Raw genomic sequence first — 14,395 nt, 5'->3', positions numbered from 1 at the left:
ATAACCCACCCCCACATAGTGCCAGCCTTTGGGAGACTTTGAGGTAGAAATTCATATTAAAGCTGAATCAGAGAGAGAGAGAAAGAGAGAGAGAGAGAGAGAGAGAGAGATGGGCCAATGAGATGGTTCAATGAGTAAAATTACCTGCTATTATTCCTGATAACCTGAGTTCAGCCCCCAAAACCCATACAGAAGAAGGGGAACAGGAGAACACTGGTTGTCCTCTGCCCTCCACTCAAGTTCTATGGCATGTGTGCATCAACACACACACACACACACACACACACACACACACACTAAATAAACTAAAAATGAAAAAATAGTCACAGCTTTTGCCCATAAACAATAATTGCTATAGTCCACATTTTCTAGCCAGAAAATAAGTTGTCCAGCGATAAGATAATCTCTTTTTAAAATCAATTCTGATAGTGCCACATTGTCTCTTTAGATCCCAAAGCACTCAGTAAGTGTTATAGCACATCTTTAGGGCTAAGGAAATAAGGTATTATTTTACCAGATGTAGTGTCTAGAAGAAAACTGAGGTTCTGTCATTTGCCCAAAGCCATCATTAGGAGCAAAAGACAATTAAAACCGAGGTTTTCAGACAACCAACCCAATATTTACCTGTATTAAAAATGGCCACCACTCATCCGGTTCACATCAATTCCAACTCTGCTAGGAAGGACGATGTCAGACAATGTAGCAGCAGCCTTAGCTGAGCTCAGCACCTCTCTCAGGTGAGCTCTTCCTGGGCTGTTCCCATTCGTTCTCCTGACACAACCCAGCTCCTCACACAGCTGCCGTGATCAGGGTGACAGAGAGATGGGATGAGGCGGATTCCGTGTAGCTCCCAGCTTCTCTAATGTAGAACTTTCCATCCATCTCCTGTGAGATGTAAAGGAAACTTCCAAAGGCCAGTGAACAGTGGCAGCCCACTGCATAATTGTTAAGGTTGCACGGATTAGTTTGTGTAACCAGCTTCTAGAATCAAAGAGGCATTCAGCAGTGTTGTGGTGGAGGTAACAAATGAAAATGGTTTCAAAAGGGATGGGATGATTTGTCATTGGGCTCCATTCTCCCGGTCTAGCTGCACATGGCATTCTTGTGCCAAAATAACCAAGCCATCTTCTTCACTGGATACTACTCACGTAGGCAGACAGAAACAACCATCATCCTGAACTTTTGATGACCAGAACAGTAATGCTCCACTGAAACAACTGTGGGGGACAGGTGGGGAACGTGACACATGGTCCTTGCCCCCCAATTCCAAGTCGGTGGAGTTGGAAAGGCCAAAATGGCAATGAAGAGATGCGACGTGTCTCATTTAATCCAGAGTCCAGAACACTTTGGACTCTGTTCTGCTCTGAGGGGGGACTGCACGATAAATTATTGACACCAACTTGTAAGTCAGAAAGCAGAATGAGGTTGAAATGATGTGATCCCAGAAGCAGGAGAGAGATGTTTGGGGCAGTGAGTGGGTGTAACAGACACTCAGGCGGGTATAGCGATGAACTGGCTTACTGAGGAGCCTCGGGAATAGCTCAGAGCTGGATGGAAACAAGAGTGTCTCTGCCAGGCTGCTTGCCGAACGCAGCTGACGCCATGCCCCATCAGCAGGTGCCTCTGCCAGGCTCAAGCTGCACCTCGCAGGAGAGCGGGGAGACAAACACCTTCTTTTGACCATTAAACAGCTGGCAGTCTTAATTTCAGAATCGTTCTCTGAAAAGGTCCCCTTTCTGTGCTTTCACCTATAAACCCTCCCTGTGAAGCCACCATTTTAGTAGCAGCTGTTTCAAGGTTTTATTGTCCAGCCATAAAAAATTGCTCTGATAAGAAGCGCTAAAGTGGTAATTTTGTTTCATTAAAATTCCTGCTCTCTTGCCCTGGGAGGATTTCCTTTGCCTCTGGCTAATTACTGTACTGAGTGGGCTCTGTGACTTCTTCAGAAGGCCCGTGGTGGAGAAGATAATTGACATTTTTGTGGCTATTGCCTTATCTATAGGTATGTGTAGATGTGTGTATGTAGCTATGTCATATGGAAGTGTGTATGTGTATGTGTGTGTTTGTACATTCGACACATGCAGGTGTGTGTGTGTGTGTGTGTGTGTGTGTGCATGTATTTGGTCTTGTGTGACAGATTTTTTGCTCCAGAAACAGTACCAGACACTAAGATTCTTCAACTCACTCCTCAGGAAGGAACTCCCATTCCCCCTTTCACAGGAAATCCATGAGGAATTTGGCTAATGGCGAAATGGGTTAGATTCCAAATAGGCAGTCACTAGACATTTTACACACCCCTTTTTGCTCTACAAGAATCTACTTGTGCCGTCAGCTCCTCTGAGCCAAAATGAAAACTGAGAGGCAGAAAGCCTTTCATGTGCTGTGGCTGAGAACAACAACTCTGTACAAAAGGCCTGGGGTTTAGCAGTTCCTATTTGCCCGGGCATGGTGGCATTCAGCTGCAGCCCCAGATGTAGGAGGCTGAGGCAGGAGGCTGACTGGAAGCCAGGGGCTGAGACCAAGTCTCAGGAGTGATTGCTGTTTGTGCCAGAGACGGTGAGAATGGAACCGCAGATGGACCTTGCTTTGTAGGAATAAAATTGGCCCCTTCTTTTTGTACGGCAGATACTGGCATTGCCGTTGGCTGTGAATGAGTCACTGTCCACCTCTCCTGTCCCTCCAGGCCTTAGGCATTTGCAAACACTCAGGTCGAGAGATGATCCAGATGGATGGCTGCGTTTTGAGCTTTTTGGATTTAAGACAGAAACAGATATACACGAACACAATGAATCACCACCCCCCAAACTGCAAACTACAGGAAGTTATCTCTTCTGGCAGTACTTATCAACAATAAGAATTCTGTATGGTGTACGGTTATTGCACAGTGAAAGTGTCTTTCGGCTCTGAGGAGCTTTCTTTGTGTCCCTCACATACTTTCTCAAGCTCAGCTTCCTCTGGGTACCACCAGAGGTACCAGCTGCTGGACTTTGCTTTCCATGCGGAAGGCTGGGAGCAGACCCTGAGGAAGACTCAGCCACTTCTCCACTGACTGGAGAGAGGGCTGGACAAGCTGCTCACTTGTACACAGAGCACAGATCCCAACTCTCAGACGTGCAGGTCATCATTTTTGTCCTGCCAGGATCATCGTTTGTGAGCCAATTACATCCACACATTTTTTTGACGCCTCTTTACTGGCACACAACACAACTATCGGTATCCTTGAGCTATTGAGACTTAAATATTTCTCTTCCGCAAAGCGGTCCACAAACCACATTCGAACCGCTTAGGGGTTGTTACAGGTGCCAGTACCCAGCCAAGGTTGGGGCCTGCTCATGTGGCATGGCTCTGCTGGGCCCGCTGGGCTTACAGGAACTGATTTGCATAAGCCACCAGGATCAGCTGACTTCATTGTTGTTTTTGTTTTTTTTTTAAGATTTGTTGGTTTATTCCTGTGTGTGTGTGTGTGTGTGTGTGTGTGTGTGTGTGTGTGTGTGTGTCTGTGTGTGTGAGTTTGCATGCACCACACATGTGCCTGGTGCTGAGAGAGAGTAGAGTGTTGGAGTGCCTGGAACTGGAGTTACGGGTGGATGTGAGATGGCCAGTATAGGTGCTGGGAACTGAACCTGGATCCTGCAGAAGAGCCGGAAGCACTCTTAATCCCTGAGCCATCTCTCCAGCCCCTACTTCACAGGTTTTAACTTAAATATTCTGCAACTTAGTCCTTCCACGGTTATGGTTTGTGTGGCCTTTTCCCGGGTCACCCGGGAGTTGGCGGCCTTCTCTTTGGCAACCTGCTTTTCTATGTGAAGATCTTGAACCTTTGAGGCACTCCAGGCAAACCCTGAAAGGACACAAACCCAACATGGCTTGAAATAATTATTTTAGAAACACCAGGAGTGTGGAGGGAATGAATTGTAGATACTTGGGGCTCGGGACAAGCCCTAGTGTGGTCCTGATTATTAAACATATACCAGAGACATGCAGCTCCCTTGATAAAAAGATGAACGTTGACTGCAAAGCCCTTGTTCACGGTGGAGGTTTGTGTTAGACACATTTCATTTATCTGCTGACACAGCCGTCAAGTCCCTTGGCTAAACTTAATTTTTTTTTGCATTACAGACTTTGTTTCTGATTCACCTCCCGATGGCTGGTTTACGGGGGTGGGGGAGACTGTGACATCCTCATAGATGGTGCTAGAGTAGGTAGAGTTTTCGGACATGATCTTCTGTGTAGTCCTGGCTGTCCTGGCTCTGTAGACCAGGATGGCCTTGAACCCAGAGATCCATCTGCCTCTTTAATCCCAAGTGCTGGGATTAAAGGCAGGCACCACCAAAACATGACTGCTTTTTAAGACATTTGAAAACATGTGTGACACAGCCAGCGTTGCTCTTTAAGAGCCTATGACACTGGCCTCTCCTTAGAAACCTGTGTGTTGAAATATGCGGAAGAGCACGCAGGTGATGCTTGTCTGCGGGAGGGAGAAAAGGGCACATTTAAGGCTCTGCTGCCTGTCAATACCCTGTTGTGCCGTTATGATCAACTTCAAATGGAGGCCAGTGTTCTTCCTACCAACCAGTTAGTACTTTAGGGGCTGTGAGAGAGAGAGAGAGAGAGAGAGAGAGGAGAGAGAAATGAAAAGTAAAGCCGCCCTTGGGGCTTTCAAATGGAGAGGCTTTTCTGAGAGGCCTCCCAGAGCCCAGAGACATTGTTAGACCTAGAATGGTACTTCAGAAACCCGAATCTGCTGCATTCCCACAGCGCTGTTCAAAACAGGAACTGGGAACCCCAGTGTGACCCCCTGATTGCACTTTCTGGGAAGGTGAATTCCATCTCCTCGGGGGTGCTATGGGTGCTCAGAGTTTGTAGAAGAGTAAGGAGAGTCAAAAGAAAGCCTGACAGGTTTCCCGATGTCTGGGATACCCAGAGCTGGCGCTGCCTGTAAACCTCAAATTAAATTCCTCTCTGTCTTCCTCATGTGCTGCTCTGCCCTGGCTCGCTTTAGAAATGCAGGGGCAGAGAACAAAGCAGGCAAGTTTGTTTTTCCAGGACAAATGGGGCGGTTTGGGGGTCCCGGTGGAAACAGCGCTGACAGCTGTCTGTGCGTTGGGACACTAAGGGTTTTAACATGGCTCGTTCAAGACTGTTTAGTCTGGGCGCTGAGGATTCATTTATCACCGTTCGTTTCCAGCGTCGTCGGGGGGCCCGTTCCGATTTCCAATGATTTCATTATCATCTGTGTGTGCCCGCCACAAAAAGAAAGAGAAGCGAGAGCTCCTAAGAGCCTGTCGCTTTTCATTCGTGCTCCTTAACGGTGTTATGGTATTGCCAGTGAGGGACGGGGCTGGGGGGTGGGGGAGGGGAAAGAAGGCACAACTTAAAGCTAGTGCTAGGGTATGGGATAACCGACGCCTAGCTCGGCCTCGGCAAGCGCTTCCCGCTGGCTCTTCCAGAACTGGCAGTGTATCGAGGACACCTCCGGCAAACTCCGCATCCACAAGTGCAAGGGACCCAGCGAGCTGCTCCCCGTCCGTCAGGGCGCGCGCAACCTCTACTCCCGCGGCTTGCACGACCGAGACAAGGAGTGCCATTGTAGGGAGTCTGGTTACCGGCCCAGCAGAAGCCAAAGAAAGAATCAAAGGCCCTTCCTGAGGAACCAGGGGACGCCAAGTAAGCCACGCCTTGCGATCCCCACCCCCCACGGAGTCAGGCGCATCCTTCATCGAGACACCAACCCCCTTGCCCTCCCCCCAACACACACACAAAGTACATATCATTATTAGTGCATAGATCTTAGGATAAAAGCAAAATCATCGTTCAGTTTAAAGTAAGGTAGCACACAGATGGGTTCGAAATTTTACCTTGCAAATAATTTTCACTTAGCATAGGATGAAAATACACGTAGGACAGCCATAGGGCGCAGACTTTCAAAGCTGAGCTTCGGGTATCATCAGTTCGTGTGTTTAACCTAAGGGGAAAGACATGAGCAGTTTTTAAAAGCGTGCTTTAAATGTTTCGGACTGCGTAATCTTTAAATGTTGTCAGGCGGTTGTATGTATGGCGCTGACTGGCAGGATCGAATTAGTCGAACTCGGTCTGGCCTGTACTCACCGCCTGTCGTAAAAAACTCTCAGGTGACTGTGATGGACACATGAGTATAGATTTACAGAAAACAGGCCGGTCGTCCGCTGAAGAATGAGAGTCTGGTGCCACCTCGTGGCAAGTGTGAGAACTGGCTCAAATCTGCGTCTGTTAGGAAACAAGTGGCCTCTAGTTAAACCTGTATCCAGAAATTGGACACAGACGGTTCAGGAGGATCATAAAACTCTCCTTAGAGCAGGCATTATGTGTTGAGTAGAATGGACCTTAGAATCGTGAATTCCTGGTCTGTGTCCAAATAGACTATTCTTTACATTTTTCCCCCACAAATTTTTAAAGTGGTTCATAACCAGGAAAGTTAAGAACCACTGAATTGTAGGATAGTCTTTATTCTTGGAGGGGAATTTTACATTTAAATGACATGAGGAAATCACAGCTAAAATTAATACAGGACATGGTCCCCTGATACAGACATCCCACGAAAGTAGCGGAAACACTCTCCCCTGCCAGAAAGCTGTCAAACTGCATCCGAGAACCTCTGCAGCTTTCCTCTTTTCCCACGGGGACCACTCCCTCACCTGGGCACTAAGGGGTCCTGTAGGGAGCAGTCTCCCGTGCAGGGAGGCTGACAACTTCGAAGCCCGCATTTCTGCCGCTCCTCCTTCTGACTTAGGAGGCTGGAGAGAAAAGACCAGAGGCGTGTGCACGGGCAGCCCCAGTGTGCAAACAGAAGTCAGAGCCTATGCACTGTCACCCAGGACCCAGGGGGCAGCAGGCAATGTCCCGTAGCTGTGGGGGCGCAGTGGCCTGACTCTTTGTCTTCTGCATTTAAAACGTTACGTCGCCAAAGCCAACCTTCACAAATTTGATATTTTTAGAGCATCCCCCTGTGTTTGTGCAAATACGAAGTGTTTAGACATCCAGCTTTTTTGGAAAAGCAGCCCAGGATGGTCGTGAGGCTAGAAGCTGAGCCTAGAGACTAGAAGCTGGCTCTAGAACCTGGGGAGGCATACAAAATTCAAGGCTTCAGTTAGCTCGTCCAGAAATGAAGATGAAAGCACCAACTCATGTTTGATATCTCATAAGTTATTTTTAAATGTAAGAACCACTATGATAATACTCAATTTTCGAGATTATGGATTCAAGTTAGATATAGAGCATGTAACTAAGAGATTGATATCAAGTTGGATACAGAGTCCACAGCTATAGAGTAGACAACCCAAGTTAGGGAAAACATAGTAATAACAAACAGGGAATATATATTCCTATGCTAACTGCCTTTAGCCATTCATGTTGAAAGCCTGTTAGCCCCTTTGACAGAGGAAGGGCCCGAGGCCAGTGAAGTGTGCCGTCTGTCGCAGGACGCAAGCCTGCTTTTGCTGCTGTGACTCCAGGAGCTGTCCCAGGCACCAAGACGGCCCATGGCAATGCAGCCCGCGCGGCCTGCCCCTCCCTAAGACCTAATGACAGGCGACACTGTTCTCCCTCCCACCCACACCAGCCCATGCTGTGTTAATGGCTTTCCCTCTCGTTCCAGAGTATAAGCCCCGGTTTGTGCACACCCGGCTGACCCGGTCAGTGTCTGTCGAATTCGAAGGAGAAATATACGACATCAATCTAGAAGAGGAAGAGCTGCAAGTGCTACCACCCAGGAGCGTCTCCAAGCGCCATGACGAGGGCCGCCAGGGGCCGGGAGGCCACCAGGCCGCCGCCGCCGCCGGTGACAGCAGGCATGAGATGCCGGCAGACAGCAGCAATGCTGTGGGGCCACCCGCCACCGTCCGAGTGACACACAAGTGAGTCTCCTTGTTCCCGGGTGGAGGTCAGCATTACCACGCATCCTATACGCTCACCGTTTGCACAGACCTGGGAACGGCTGGGGGCTCTCCCACGCCTCGTGGTTCCCCCCCCCCCAGATTTAGAGCATTGCAATATCAGGCCTCAGGACCGAAACACACACGCACATACACACATTATGTGTTTCAATGGGCCACAAAGAAGCTTCAAGAAAATGATTGCGGAACAGGGATGGCTAGGTCAGATACAGGAAAATCTGAGCTGCCTGCCTCAAGAGAACACAAAGAAAGGGAGTCATACAGACAGGAAACAAACATTATCCCCACAGGTTCCCTCCCCAAATGTATCTGCTCTCCGGGTGGAGGAGCATTCTCTCTCTGAATTTATTAGCTCTCCATTTTCTCCCCAAAGTCATCAGCGCAGGTGCACCCAGAGTTACTTTTGTTAGAATTACATATTCACACCCACCTCTTTCTTACCCCGGGGCTGTTATTTTGTTCCAAAGCTTAATGGAGGGGTGGGTAGAGAGCTCAGTTTGCCTAGTATGCAGGAAGCCTGGACCTGGGGCTGGAGAGCTGGCCCAAAGGTTAAGAACACTGACTACTCTCCTAGAAGACCCAGGATTGGTTCCCAGCCCCCACACGGAGATTCACGACTGTCTTTGAGCCCAATGTCAGGAGATCCAACACCCACCTCTGGCCTCCACAGATGCTCCATGCACCCGCTACACAGACATGCATGCAGATAAAACGCCCACACACATAAAGTGAAAATAAACAAACAAATATATAAGCCCTGGAGTCTCGAGCTGATCCCAGCACCACATAAACTAGGCATGTATGAGTCTAGCCCTCAGGTATTCAGCAAGATCAGAAGTTCAAGTCCAGCCTGGGATACAAGGAACTGTGTTAGAAGGAAAGAAAAAGATGAAGAAGCTGGAGGCCTAAGCACAGCCCAGTATAAGGTCCTTGTCTAGCCAGACACCCCAGTTAGATCCTCAGCCTAGCAAAACAGGAAAGGGAAGCCATTAGTGAGTTAGTGGAGTATTTAAGGTACTTTTTAAGGCAAAATGGTAGAATGATATGTTTCTTCCAAAAAAGACATTTTTCATCATCATCTTCATTATTATTATTAATTACAATTTATTCACTTTGTATCCCTGCTGTATCCCTCTCCCTCCTCTCCTCCCAGTTCCATCCACCCTCCCTCCCCATGTCCTTCCCCTAGTCCACTGATAGGGGAGGTCCTCCTCCCCTACTATTTGACCCTTGCCTATCAGGTCTCATCAGAACTGTCTGGATCCTCTTTCTCTGTGGCCTAGTAAGGCCACCTCGCTGGGGGGAGATGATCAAAGAGCAGTCAAGTTCATGCCAGTGACAACCTCTGCTCCCTTTCTAGGGAACCCACATGAGGTGCCCATGGGCTACAGCTGAGCAGGGGGTCTAGGTCCTCTCCATACATCGTCCTTGGTTGGTACATTGGTCTCTGCAGCACCCCCCCCCATGCCCAGATTTTTTTTGCTCTGTTGCTCTCCTTGTGGAGCTCCCATCCTGGTCTATCTCCCCCTTCTTCCATAAGATTCCCTGCACTCTGCCCAAAGTTTGGCTATGAGTCTCAGCATCTGCTTCAATACCCTGCTGGGTAGAATCTTTCAGAGGCCTTCTGTGGAAGGCTCCTGTCCTGTTCCCTGTCTTCTCCTACTTCCAATGTCTATCCTGTTTGCCCTTCTGAATAAGGATTAAGCATCTTACCTAAGGTCTTCCTTGTTGTTTAGCTCCAAGAAGCCATTTTTTTTATTATGACTCTGACACACACACACACACACACACACACACGCACGCACGCGCACACACACACACATACTCACACTTTTTCTCTGTGCACTCGCTGACACTTGAAAATCTTGAGTTGCAGTGTGGATGCTGTTCAAGGGAGAATGAATGTGAAAAGCTATGACAAGGTATTCCTGGTCACAAAGCAGCAACCCTGTCCCTCGCCTTGTGTAGGAATGAGTTCTCAGCTCAGCGCTTTTATCTCCATGAAGAGCTTAGAAGGTGCTGAGCTCTCTTCATACTCGCTAATGTTTTCTGATGTTAGAACGTAAGCCTGTTTCTCTTGGTCTTGTTTGATTTGGCAGATGCTTTATTCTTCCAAATGATACAATCCACTGTGAGAGAGAGCTGTACCAGTCAGCCAGAGCTTGGAAGGACCACAAGGCCTACATCGATAAAGAGGTGAGCATTGGGGCTGGATAGAGCCTGGTGAGAGAACGCTTGATTGTCACGAGCAAGGGCCTTGGTTCTTTCCCAGCGCTGTAAGCATCCAAACAGAGAAGGATCCACGAGGCTGTGCTCAGCTCCCTAGCCCTGCTGTGACTGGTGGGGCATTCCGTGTACACGGCCTCGTTTTTTGTATTTGCCTAAAAACTGGAAAGTCTACCAAGATATTTGCCTTTCTTCACTGACACCGTGGTCGTCCTACTGGGAGCAAAAGTGAGAATAATGGATGGATCTGGTAGTCTTTTGCGTATTTTTGAGAAAACTATTCAAGTATAAAGGGGCGTCTGTTACTGTTTCCTAGGCCCACTGGTTGGAAGTTAGGAGCGAATGTGATCTGTGGCTCACTCTCCCCAGCTGCTCTCTGGACAAGCTTTGATTGTGGACTACAGCAAACGATCTTCTGTAAGGAAAAAGCCTGGTCTCAGAAAGTTGCGTGAATATTTGTTTTCCAGATTGAAGTTCTGCAAGATAAAATTAAGAATTTAAGAGAAGTGAGAGGACACCTAAAGAAAAGGAAGCCCGAGGAGTGTGGCTGTGGGGAGCGGAGGTGAGCACGCCTCCCAGGGTCAAGGCCTAACACACGTGAGCCAGAGACACCGGCTTGAGGCTGGCTTCTGTTTCATTAATGCCGGGAGTGAAGGCCCTGCCGTAAGGCACGCTGGCCTCTCCTACTTAAGTCAAATTCAACATGCCATCCACGTAAGCGAATGATACAGACAATTCCCAGTAAGCTGAAGTAGTGACGAGAGAATAACTTCTGCCGTGTGTGTGTGTGTGTGTGTGTGTGTGTGTGTGACAGAGAGACTGTGTGTGTCTGTATATGAATGTGTATTTGTGACTCAAATGTGTGACATGTATGTGTGATGAGCCATTTAATCAAATAAAGATACATATCTTTTTATATATCATATAAATTAATATATGATATAAATATCATATATATATATAGAGAGAGAGAGAGACTCACGTTCTAATCCTCTGGCCTGCAGCTATTACAACAAAGAGAAAGGTATAAAACGGCAGGAGAAGCTGAAGAGCCATCTTCACCCCTTCAAGTGAGTGACCTTATGTTTGTCTTGTGCACTGGGGGTCGGGGTCTGTCCAAGGTGGCGGTGAAGGGGGAGGGGTACGCACATTCCACACAGAGACCCTCCTCCCTGCATGGTCTTCGGGAATCGACAGAGAGTAACAGACCCCTGACCAAGTCAGGGTGTTCAAGGGAGTAGCTTAGAGTAGTTGCTGGCCTCTTGAGATGGAAAGAGACACATGGATGTTTAAACAATGGCAGAAGCTGTATGTGCAGGAGATTTTGTATTTTAACAGCAACAAAATTTCAGCTTTGCGGGGAGAAACAAAAACAGCGGCCAAGGCTCAGGGATCTGGAAAGGAGGTGAAATTAATGAAAAGAGTCGGAGGATGGGAAAAACGGCTGTGAAATTCTGTCTTTTGGCCATGACACTGCTATCACCCATGAGCTCACAGCGGGGATGATTATTATGGGCATAAAAGCAAGGCAGCCAAAATGCTGGCCTGGTAAAGGTGGAGCTCATGAGGCCCACCCCTGACTGAGGAGCCATCGGCTTTGTGAGGAGGGAGCTGTGACCGCTGGTAGGTTGCCCATGCTCCAGCACTAATTAAAGAAAAAGACAAGGACAGGAAATTCGGAACAGGATGGGCAGAGGGAGATCTGTGGGGCGGGGGGGGGGTTAAGATCATATCGGATGGAATTTAAAAAAAAAAACAAACACATATTTTAAAGAAGATACACCATAAAATATTTACTTTAAAAAATCATGATGTATAATTTATAATTTGAGTCCATCTGATGCAAGCCATCTGACCCAAGCAGCCATTCGCTGACTCCGGGGCCACCTGGTAAGTTACTGAGCTATGGCAAGTATTGGTCCAAAGTTTGTGGATGGCAAGATGCCCTGACTCCTGCTGACATTTATTTCCGTCAGTGCCTGAGAACAAGTGACTGTAAGGTTTAATAAAGTTCTAGGGGAACTGCCGCCGAGTGGCTGTGCCTCCATGACACTGGCGGTATTTGAAGTCCTCGGTGAAAAGCAGAGGCCGCCTGTGCTGGAGCATCTGCGCGCCTTCGCATCTGTGCAAGGCTCAGGAATATCCCACTTCCCGTAAAGTCCTTTCCGGTCATCAAAAGAGTTCCTCGTCTCGGTCTAGGGAAGCTGCTGCTCAGGAGGTGGACAGCAAGCTGCAGCTCTTCAAGGAGAACAGGAGGAGGAAGAAGGAGAGGAAGGAGAAGAGACGCCAGAGGAAGGGGGAGGAGTGCAGCCTGCCTGGCCTCACCTGCTTCACCCACGACAACAACCACTGGCAGACCGCCCCGTTCTGGAACCGTAAGTCCCCCCAGCCATACATGCCTCGGAGTGTGAGGGCACCTCCCCTACAGTGCCCACGTGGGCTGAGGATCCCAAGGATGAAACCCGGCAATCCGGGGAGTTCCAAAAGGGAAACGTCATATTATCCTGTGCTGGAATCATTTGTTTCTTGCTAGGGCAAAAGAAAAATCGCTTTTCTTTACAAACCTCGGTTTGTTTTTCTGGTTTTTGTTGTTTGTTTGTTTGTTTGTTTGTGGTTTGGTTGTTTTTGCTTGTTTTAATTTTTGTTCTGTATTATTATTATTGTTATTATTATTATTATTATTATTATTAATTACAGTTTATTCACTTTGTATCCCAGCTGTAGCCCCCTCCCCCACACCCTCCCAATCCTACCCTCCCTCCCTCATCTCCTCCATGTCCCTCTCCAAGTCCACTGATAGGGGCGGTCCTCCTCCCCTTCCATCTGACCCTCTCCTCTCAGGTATTGTTCTGTGTTTTAAAGATAAGGCCTCTTGTTTACAGTCCTCTTGCCACAGCCTCACAAATGTCAGGACCGCAGGTGTATTGGCTTTTATTCCTGGAAACGTTTGGTGCTTTTGTTTGAAGATACCAAGTCTCTTCTTGAGGTTTCACACAGAGGCTTTCTGAGGCAGATTCTGCCCAATAAACCTGCTCAGTAGCAACAAACACCAGGGCGCTTTTGCCCCAAATAGACTACTTCCTGCTTTAATTCTTTTTCCCTCTTTTTTTTTCCTTTTTTATTTCTTCTTCTTTCGTATACTACACCCCAACTGCAGTTTTTTCTCCTCCCAGCCTCTCCCTCCCTTCTCCCTCTCTCCCTCCACCTTCAGCTTTAATTCTAACACATGTGTCTTAGAAGGAATAAAAGCCACCGGTAAGGATGCCATAAACACAGGGTCCGAACCCTCCTCATCCTGGTCCCCTGTGGTGGCAGACCCAAAGTCCACGCAGACGGAAGCCTTCTGTCTTGGACAGCACAGGGTGGGGAATAGCTATGCGCTTCTGGAAAAAAAGTGCTTTTGTTTGCTTTGGTCTCTTCACGATATTCACTAAGCACAAGGGGAACCGTGTGTACCACGTGACTGAAGGCTTCGCAGGAGTGTGAAGAAAACCCCCAACTCTGCGAGAGTCAGTAGCGGGTACCCAGGCAGCTGCTCAAGCCTGCATATGGGGCTCAGATTATTCTGTAGAGCATGGCGGGCCGTCCTGGGCAGCTTGTGCCTGTCGGTCCTGCCGCTGTTTGAGTTGTGTTTGGTCTTTGCATGTGTGTTCATCATCACAGTGAGGCCAGCGAGGCTCTTAGTCACAACATTCAGCTTTTATCGTGGCTCCAGAAGTGGAGTTTTGGGCATCTCTGAGGGCTACTCAGATTGCTGGGGAGGGGTGGGGTTCTGCCCTCATCCCACTTTGATTTTAGTGGGAAGTGGAAGGCAAGCAGGCAAATGAGCTAAAGGAAATAATTACACTTTGTTGCCATAGAATGAGGGAAACAGTGAATGAAGTTTTCAAGGGGACCCTTTAGAGGTAATGAAGATGTGTGTGTTAATCGTCTTTCCACCACTGGGACAAAATACCTCAGATAGTCAAAAAGAGGAAAACATTCATTTCTGCTTGATTGGCCTTGATAAGCCTTTGGGGCTTACTTTTGGGTGGGGTGTCATGGTGGAAGCGCATGATAGAGGAATCTGTCCACCTCATGGTCGTACTTGGTCCCAGCCAATGAAGGTCTGGTGCTTCCCAGTAACAGAGCTGCTGGGCCTTGAGGGCCATTCATGTCCAAAATGCAGCAATGAATCTCTTCTAAAAGGTGGCAATAAAGCTGAACCCTAAAGAGCAGTACGAAAGTTGTCCAAATGG

The 14,395-nt window shown here is 48.1% G+C and overlaps 1 protein-coding gene across 3 annotated transcripts in view; it reads left to right on the top strand.

The window, feature by feature from the left end:
• The window catches only part of Sulf1 (sulfatase 1), a 122,171-nt gene that overhangs the window by 91,813 nt on the left and 15,963 nt on the right, over positions 1–14,395 (top strand). For all 3 annotated transcript variants that reach the window (XM_055603550.1, XM_055603548.1, XM_055603549.1), the window contains 6 exons: positions 5,451–5,667; positions 7,634–7,892; positions 10,031–10,127; positions 10,625–10,719; positions 11,162–11,227; positions 12,357–12,532. In XM_055603550.1, coding sequence (XP_055459525.1) covers positions 5,451–5,667; positions 7,634–7,892; positions 10,031–10,127; positions 10,625–10,719; positions 11,162–11,227; positions 12,357–12,532 — 910 coding nt within the window. The remainder of the gene's footprint in view (positions 1–5,450; positions 5,668–7,633; positions 7,893–10,030; positions 10,128–10,624; positions 10,720–11,161; positions 11,228–12,356; positions 12,533–14,395) is intronic.

The sequence above is a fragment of the Psammomys obesus genome, unplaced genomic scaffold (genome assembly GCF_907164565.1).
Source record: "Psammomys obesus unplaced genomic scaffold, mPsaObe1.curated_primary_1811, whole genome shotgun sequence".
In the NCBI taxonomy this organism is placed as follows: Eukaryota; Metazoa; Chordata; class Mammalia; order Rodentia; family Muridae; genus Psammomys; species Psammomys obesus.
The sequence above is the reverse complement of the archived record's forward strand: the minus strand, read 5'-3'. Positions and strand labels throughout refer to the sequence as shown.